Consider the following 9554-nt stretch of genomic DNA (forward strand, 5'->3'; position numbering starts at 1 on the left):
GTCACAGTACTTTGTCCAAGTTTACTGCACGTTGCTGTACCCGCAACTGGGTGTTTGCACGTATTCATGTGGCCACCATCTGGTCATATACCAACGGATTCGTGGGTTCTTTTAAGTGCACAGGGTTGTGTACTGTACACTAGGGGTTGCGACAACACTGAAAGAGTCTGTACACAAAGTTGACTCCAAGGTTTTTACACCCGGTCACAGGTGGGCTCGATCCCGACACCTCAACCTCGCTGGATCACTAGCCTGGCGCCTTAGCCAGCTCGCCCACCGCGCCCCTAGACTAACGTGTATCAACAAAGTTTTCGTCTATCAACCCAATTTGTATGTTTTCAATCTCAATGAGTTGAATTATAATATTCCCCATGTAGTATGCCGTTGCTATGCACATAGATACACGTTAGCTAATTGTGAAATATCGAGGAAACAATTTAGCGTTATTCTCCTATGATTTCTTTGGTTTTGGTAAGGAAAGCTTGACTTGTTGTCTCCCTTGTTCTATGAGCTTTTGTGCTCCTCTTCGCTCATGTCACTTGTCTTACGAGACTTGGTTCTTATCTCTTGTTTCATCCTGTGGTATTTGGCGAGTTGAGACTGCACCAGCCTAAACTCTTCCTCGGATATCTTACTATCGGATAGGGCTGTGGAGATATGATCCTCTATAGTATTTAACTTCACTTCGGCCTAAATGCGAATTTCGTCGTGTTTCAACGCTTTATGTTGCAGCTGGCGAGAAATAAATTTAAGAGCTATTCCCACCAATCCCAAGGCCCCAGCCGCTATTTCAATGCCAAACACGCGGCCACGATGGTGGACAATAACCAACTCCGGCCGCACCTAACCCCATGTTGACTGCTACGAGCACGGTGTCTGCGCTGTCAATTGCTTTCACAGCTCTGCGGTATTTTTGTGCAATCCGATCCCTGTATCACGTTCCATTTCCAGTTGGTGTTTAATGTTGCTGATTTGTAGCAAACAATCCATCCATGGTTTCCAGTCGTCTTTATGACAAGGGAGGTACAACGAGAATGTTGCATTATGACGACATCAGTTGCTCTGTGGTCACGAGGGGCGGTGGGGTAGCCAGTGGTTAAAGCGTTGGCTCGTCACGCCGAAGACCAGGGTTCGAATCCCCACATGGGTACAATGTGTGAAGCCCATTTCTGGTGTCCCCGCCGTGATGTTGCTGGAATATTGCTAAAAAGCGGCGTAAACCAAATTCAGTCAGTCAGTCAGTCTGTGGTCACGAGGGGGGACATGGGTTGATGTACCCTCTATGTTTGGTTACGTTCCCGGAGTCCGAAGGAACATAAACAAACAAAGAGGGTACTCCAACCCATGGGCCCCGAGAGACCAGTGAACAACGTATTTATCTTACCGAACACCTCAATGTTATGAGATCGTAATAAGGAGTACCCGAGTTTAGCGATTAGCCAATACCGACACCGACAGACAGGAAAAACAAATTTAGAGTTATCTCCCTTACATAGGTTTGCATTCACAAAACATTGGTAATTTCCGTACATCATACATGACTCAATTATTCGAGATAAAGAACTACTAACACGAAGTACCAAATGAATTCCCACAGTTCGGCATTCCCAGCAGTTAACATTGGAAATGTTACTCGCTTGTAGGCAGGGTACATTGAAAATAATAGAAAAGCGTTCAGCCAATCAGAAAACGACATTTATGTGTGAGGTAAGATAAGGGATAATATATATCAAAGGAGAGAAGGTCGTCTTTTTAACAAGGAAACATGTGGGACACCAACAGTGCTGTATGTTATATTTTTCCTTTGTACTTATGGGACAATCGGATGACCGAGTACTAAAGATCATGTGCAGCATCGCATTATGACTATAGTGCTTGCAGCGGCTACCACAGCCTAGCTGGCGTCAGACAAGACCCGAACATGTAAGTAGTTGAGTTTATTGATCTTATATTCCTGGAAACAAAATATAGCACACTTGGTACACATTACCCATTTTATTATAACTGTTGTTAAGGGATTTTGAAAACATCAAGCATTTATGCATCCATTGGATCAGCCACACTGTTTAACCTCCTCCTGTAGACATAAACATTTCTCCTCAGCCATGGAAAAGTGCCTTTTCTTGAAATTCCTGGCTCGCCACAATATCTGTATCAAATCCTTTGCTCGAAAGAAGTTTCTGTACATACGCCAAGGGTCTGTTGTTTATGTGTTGAAGACCTACTTGACCAGGTATCGCCCAGCTCAGTACTATGCCTTTCTTTGCGTGACGCACGATGTTGTCAATGAAGACGTCTTCATATTTAGCTGGAATATGTTCTGCCACCTCCAGACTTATGATCCAGTCGTACAGCGGAAGTCCGTACAGGGGAACCGTTAGATCAGCAAACTGAACTACTCCACCGCTTGTTTCCCGCCCATAGGGGGCGCCATCAAAAGCATCGTATGCACGAAGTCGATTGGTCGAGTCCAGAAACTTCTTGTACTCGCCCGGACCATCCCCGAAACTCGCAACGGTTTGGCTTTGAAAGAAAAGTGAAAGTAGGTTTGCCAGAGGTTTGTCAAACGAGTGTTCCCCACCTGTGAATGTACTTGTGTCTTTGCACCACCCGCCAGTAACGGCAACATAACTCTGTTGGAGAGAAATAGACAAAGCTTAAGTTATTGGTACACGAAATATTCATTGACTATCACTTACATTTTCCGACACATTGACGTCTTTAATCCATTATCTGAATGAATGAGTGAGTGAGTTTAGTTTTACGCCGCACTCGGCAATATTCCAGCTATATGAATGAGCGAGTTGGGTGTTTAGACGAGGAATTTCAATGTTATCATTTTGTCTCTGTTTGATGTGGGCTGCAACCCACGGACTGGGGAATGATGCTGATCAACCTGGAAACATTCCGTAAGAACTGGCACTAAACAAAAGACTTTTTAATCCCTCATACGTGTGTTGCTAATGGAAAAACCCATCCTTATCAGTTCATGACACGCATAAGGGCCTGATAAGACATGAAATGACAAATAGAATCGTATCACCCAATCAATACGGACTTGAGGTTCAACATTACTGGGTACCTAGACAACGTAGGTATGTGTTGGACCTCAGTGGACCACTGGGTGTTGGAAATGGTCCGTAAGTGTAGATATGGAAATCTTCAGTATGATGTGTGAACTATGAAAATGTTTGGCACAATCTGTTTAGTAGTAATGCTATTATCCAGGTCATTCAGACCTAGACAGGCTATAGTGATTTCAATTTCAATACAAATACATTTCTTGAAGCTACCCTGTCCTTGATTTAGACTTGCAGTAGACACAGGTAAACGTGTCATCGTAGACATCATTCCACCAAGCATACACAGGGACGTATCCCAGGCACCTCTTGCAAGTCCAAGCTTTAGTCTTAGTGCTGTCCATCTTGACGATATGTCCCACTGTACCATAGAACATTTTTACTTATAATCTAACAATATGTGACCATATTCTAAACATCGACTCATTATTCATAAGACTGAGGTGAGACGGCCCAGCAGTAGAACATGAGCGGCGTTGAATTGTAGCAACCTAAGTATTCCACTCTCTACTGACAACTGTGTCAATTGTACAGTTAGTAACTCAAATCTTTAGTCATAGACTTTACTGGCTACATTAGGAGTACAAGATTGAGGTCTAACACACTAACTTGGGTTTAGCGAGGTCAGGACCTTATCAGGCCACGGCCAGTTCAAAAACAAACAAGTGCTTAGATAAAGATAAAGATGCCTAAGCACAGTTACTCAAACATTTGAACATACATAGACTGGGTTGTCGTCTCTGTATTTTAGGTTATAGTTCTTGTTAATAAAATCACCAATGGTATACTAGGAGAAAATAACGAGATTATCCATTCGGTTACTTAGCAATCAGAGTATGGGTCACTTGATGGGTTTATCTATTTGAGGACCAAAATAGGGTTATTTAAAGTCATATATCAACCGATCATATGATGTATCTTATCAGTTACAGCCTCACATGGCATTCACCTATTTCAGTTGTCGCAGAAACAACTATTCATTTATGGATACTGTTTATTGATCGGGTGATACGATTTTAGTTGGTTATCCTCCCATTGGTCAGACACCCCAATAGTCAGACAGGTTAAAACAACAAACCATCTGGTTGAGTGCACAGCTAATCCGCTGCCTGTTACCTCTTAATGAAATAGGAATGGCCCATAAAATAAATAACAGAACAGAACTTTATTACACTCAGGAAGATATCATCGGCATATGACGTACGGATGACAATAAATGATAATATTACGGAGGAAAAGTAGTTGGCAGGAAGATTTTACAATTTGCAGAATATATACTCTCTCCCAAAAAGAAACGCATATAGGAATTTCAACTGTATTTTTACGTTTATTTTGAAACATCTTGGAGGCTTTATGAGTCAATGTAATATAGCGAAATTGCACATTTAGAATGCAGACTTATCCGTCTTTGGCACCAACTCGATGAAAGTCAGTTTGAGTGTCACATGGAGACGTGTTGTGGTGCTGAAGTCAATACCTCGTGTGGCCACCGTGGGCATCCAGAACTGCACGGGAACGCCTCGGCATCGAACGAAGAAGTCTCAGAATCTCGTGTTGCCCAATCGCAGCCCATTCTGCCTGTAGTGCCTGTGCGAGCTGCTGAAGTGTCTGGGGCTGAGGGTCACGGCGTCGCACCCGTCTGTCCAGGGCATCCCACAGATGTTCGATCGGGTTTAAGTCCGGTGATCTTGAGGGCCAGGGAGCACATTGATGTTGTGGTTCTGGAGGAAGTCTCTAGTGTGACGTGCTGTGTGGGGCCTGGCATTGTCCTGTTGAAACAACTCTCTCTGGCGATCAATGATTGGAATGAGGAGGTGTGGGCGTAGGATTTCGTCACGAAGTACCGTTGAGCTGTCAGGTTGCCCTGGATCATCACCAAATCACTTCTCCTACGGCAGGTGATCGCTCCCCATATCATAACACTGCCACGACCGAATCTGTCCACCTGGGGAACGCAATCGTCGGCGAAACGTTCACGTCGACGTCTATACGCCCGCATTCTTCCATCGCGTCGTTCCAGTAGAAATCGTGATTCATCACTGAACCAGATTCTATGCCAATTCGGTAGGTTCTAGGCCTGAACGTTGGTGCACCATTGTTGTCGAAGCACAGGACTAAAATAAGGTCTTCTGGCACGTAAACCAGCCTCCCTCAACCTGTTCCTAACGGTCTGTGCAGAAAGCCTCCTCAATTCGGGTATTTGTCGAGCGGTACTGGTCGCCGTAGCTGTTCGATGACGCAGGTGATGTACCCGGATGTAGCGATCCTGCACCGCAGTGGTCGCTCGAGGTCGCTCACTACAAGGGGCATCTGCTACCGCATTCTGCCGGCGATATCTCCCCCAGAGCCGTGAAATGGTGCTTTGGTGAACATTCATGCGTCGGGCAACTGCACGTTGAGACTGGCCAGCTTCAAGCAAACCAATGGCGATATGATGGTTGGCTTCACTTAGACGTGGCATTTTGCGTTCGTCAACAATATTCCAAATACAGTGAATAATCGACAGACAGAGATCAACTTTTTATACCTATCATTGAGACTATCTGATCCCCAACTTTCACGTGCATTGCATGTGAATTGTGTATTCTGTGACATTACACGCCGAAATTGAAAATCATGCTGTTAAATACGGGTATTTTACGGATGGTGCGTTTTGTTGTGATATTTCAAAACATAAACACCATAAGACTCATAAACAGAGCAAAACCTTTTGTAAAATGAATCACGTTTTAATTCATAGCTACATGCAATTGCTATTTTCATAATGCGTTTCTTTTTTGGGAGAGTATATTTATGGAATTTACTGCGATTTTTCATTACATATCTTTTTACATGTCAAGGTTGATTTTTTTTTACATATTTGGTCCTTCATAAAGTAAGCTGGTATATTTGATCTTTCTTTTCTTTTCGTGCATTCAAGAATAAAATGATACTCATCACCCACATCATCAATACAACATAATTTACTATTTCTTTCAACTACTGGTATCCTATTCCATTGTCTTGTTTCAAATGGTAATGGTGGCACGAAGTTTTAAAAGAGAATATGTATGACTTTTTGGGGATTATTTTTTTGGGGGGGGGGCGGGATAGGAGACTGTAAAAGCGATACTAACTTAAACCAATGTTATTAGAAATATTCTCTGTACATGAAATCCAGATACAGCTGTGAATAATAGAATATACGTTTGAAGACCAAAACGTTAACATACAAGTTTTAACAGCAACAGAAAGTGGGACTCTACCTAATTCACCATAAATCATATACAATGGGGTACTTTTTTTACGGGTAATAATTTTCTCATCAAACATATATGTTCATTTTCAGTTTGTTTTAAAATAGCATACCCCCAAATTTCACAGCCGTACAACAAGATTAGTTTCATCGTTGAATCAAAGAGATATAGTTGACACTGTATTGATAAGCTTAACATTTGACTTCTGCATAAAACAAAATACATGGCTTTAGTACCTTGTTGGCATAGATTTGATATAGATAATTTGAAAAAAACATTTTCTATCAAAAATAGCTTCAAGATATTTATATATGGGTGTTGCCTTAATGCATCCCTAGTCCAGTGTCTGACAATTGAGATGTCTAACTAATGGGATGTCTGACTAATGGGAGTAAACCTTTTTTTGTCATGTCATGTCATGCCCTTATACGTGTCATGAACTGATAAGGATGGTTAGGTCACCTAGCAACCTAAGTATGGGGTCACGTGAGAGGGATTAGAAACTCATTAATCACACTCATAAAATGAATAGGTCACCTGTCAAAAATATCCTCGAACCTCTTCCTCCAAAACCACATACCCATGATGCAGTCAGAATTGTACAATCGGCTTTGCTTTTAGGAACGATTTCTTATGGCAATGGAGAGTGTTTTACCGCTTGTATTCACTGCACACATGAATAGGCTTCGTAGAGAAACGTTACTGAAACATTTGCAAGAAAGCATATCCTTACCTTATTGGATTTTGTAGTCATTTCAGCCATTTTACAACTCATCATCGCGAGTTCTCTCATCGTATTGTTCAGTATCTCCGACAGCTTATTCCTCTGTTTTCTTAACCGGTCGGCTGCCATGAAACCACCTTGGTCGACTGCCCTGAAACCATCTTGGACTACTGACCGTTCCTTTGCAGCTGGCCCGTAATTGGTCATGTTAGCCATGAGAATCCTAGCGGTGACGAAACCGATGATGGCCAGTACTGAAAGTGCCATCGCTAGTGGGACCAAATGCTTTCGTTGCAACATGGCGGGTTTGTAGCTGGAATGAAACAGACATCGTTAAGGGCCGTTTTCCTCTGGATAATGCAAGTATACATTTTTGTGTCAAGTGCAGCGCCAAAGACAGTAATGTCACAAATATTTGTTGTTGTTGGTTTCTTGTTTAACGCCATATTTAAGCAATATTCCAGCTATATGGTAGCGGTCTGGACAACACAACCAAGTGATCAACAGCATGAGCATCGATCTACGCAATTGGGACATCACGATGACAAGTGACACTGATGACATTGCATGTTGCCTTCAGAGGAGAAGTTTGTATGAACACCCGATCCCTTAAGTTGCCTCTTACGACAAGTATGGGTTCCTGAAGACCAATTCTAACCTGGATCTTCACGGGTCATATAACAAATAACCACAATACAACCCCTCGTACAATACAATGGCGGAAGCCTGTTTCTGGTGTCTACGCCCTGTTATTGCTGGAATGTTGTCAAAAGGATGCGTAAAACCACCCACTCAGTAACCAAGCTTGTCCTGATGTTCTTTTATGGTTTTCAACGTTCGACAGATATTTAAACATATTCAGAAGTCCCTTTTCACTTCTGATTGTGTGAGTGATGTTTAGTCTTTGTTATGCAAGAGGGTGATAATGAAATTGGTGTTCGGCCATTAAACCAAGTGGCGTAGGACCCTGCTGTCCGCCTATCTCATATATAACTCTTAATACTTTCATGCCAGGCAGTTTTGTTTTTTGTTTGACGCCGAAATCAGTAACATTTCAGCTATATGGTAATTATTTGAGCCTGGACCAGACAGATCACCTCAAGAAAATGAGTGCATGACCCGCTGTTAGCAATATTCCAGCAATGTCACGGTGGGGACACCAGAAATTGTACCCACGACACTGAAGAGAGATCTAATCTTCTGTCTCTAAAAGTTCCTTTACCGAGGATCATAGCTGGATCGATGATGGTTAAAAGCATTTCTGGTAAACATTCGTGATCAATTTGTGTTATCGAGTGAGTTTAGTTTTGCGCCACATTCAGCTATATTCCAGCAATATCATGGCGAGAGACACCAGAAAAGGGCTTCACACAGTTTACCAATGTGGGAATCGAACCCGGGTCTTCGGATAGACGAGCGAACGCTTTAACCACCAGGTTACCCCACCGCCCCTCGTGTTACTGGGTGCATTTTCAACGAGGAACGTTTGATGCACGAACACAGAAGATGACCCTTGTAACCTCTTGTGTACCTGTCGTTTTCATAGATCAACAAGCAGGTCATTCAATAGAGGCATACATTTTCATTTTCAAAGGTGTCGACTTATGACTCAACGCTGTCTCAGTCACAAAAATGCCCCAGTCCACCCAGCTGTGAATTGGTACCTCGAAAGGTTGGGAAAGTCACATGCGCCCAGTGGCTGCAAGAGTTTTACATGTATGTCCCCAGGAGTTGAGATTGATAATTTGATGTGCCGCTGAAATTGATATCCAATGATCATGCGGGGAAAACAAAACGCATTCAGCATGCATGTGGGATTGACTATAACGCTATATAAATGCCCATATAATAATAGAATAAGGAAAAGTAAACAACCAAAAATAGTATACACCCATTCTACACCCAGCAGTGGCCAAACATGGGGCAAATTGATATTCGGTGTCAGACGGTATCAGAGCTTTGTTTTGAACCTCAATGTTTTGGTAGCCAACCAACGTTAGTAATGTTTTACCGAATCCGATTTTCTGTATGTAACATTTCTTTGTCCGGTAATGTTTACAATAACTGCGCTGAGCTTCATGTCCCAAAACAATCTGTGACTGGAGAATTCATGGAGAGTCCAAACATGATTTGCGTGTGCGGAATGCCCCAGTTGTCTGAACTTCTGCAGGTATAATCCTTTGATGCTATTAAATGTTAAGTGAATACGCTTCAAATATTAGCATGAAGGACCTCAAGAAACTTCAGACTGAAATATCTTCAGTGAAGTGAAATGTAAACGCAGTGTTTAGGATTAAAATTGATTATTAATATTCATATTACCTTATTTCCTCTAATATGTACCAGGCCTCTAATAAGCGCTGGGTACGTTATTTATAAATGTATTCTCCCTTCATCCAAAATAGATTTAGTAAGGAACGGTCCGGTTTAGTCATAATTTTTCTGTTCTCCGCATGGCACGGTTTGATGGATATTATGTAATAAGTGCTGGGTCTCCAAATGAGCGCCGGGGCA

The 9554-nt window shown here is 42.3% G+C and overlaps 1 protein-coding gene across 1 annotated transcript; it reads right to left on the bottom strand.

The window, feature by feature from the left end:
- Window positions 1-2099: 2099 nt before the first annotated feature.
- LOC124275871 lies at window positions 2100-7339 on the bottom strand. The gene is made up of 2 exons (XM_046711554.1): window positions 7050-7339; window positions 2100-2633 (listed from the first exon to the last, which is right to left on the bottom strand). The coding sequence occupies exons 1-2, from the start codon at window positions 7305-7307 to the stop codon at window positions 2100-2102; spliced, it is 792 nt and encodes a 263-aa protein (XP_046567510.1). The 5' UTR covers window positions 7308-7339.
- Window positions 7340-9554: the final 2215 nt, after the last annotated feature.

Source organism: Haliotis rubra, unplaced genomic scaffold, assembly GCF_003918875.1.
Source record: "Haliotis rubra isolate DU_JTF1 unplaced genomic scaffold, ASM391887v1 Scf2034, whole genome shotgun sequence".
NCBI lineage: Eukaryota > Metazoa > Mollusca > Gastropoda > Lepetellida > Haliotidae > Haliotis > Haliotis rubra.

What these genes read in the sequence shown, in the direction of transcription:
- LOC124275871 (XM_046711554.1), bottom strand. Translation starts at nt 7,307, where the DNA reads ATGGCACTTTCAGTACTGGCCATCATCGGTTTCGTCACCGCTAGGATT. An exon ending in TGACTACAAAATCCAATAAG is followed by an intron (nt 2,634 to 7,049) that starts GTAAGGATATGC and finishes TCTCTCCAACAG; the next exon opens with AGTTATGTTGCCGTTACTGG.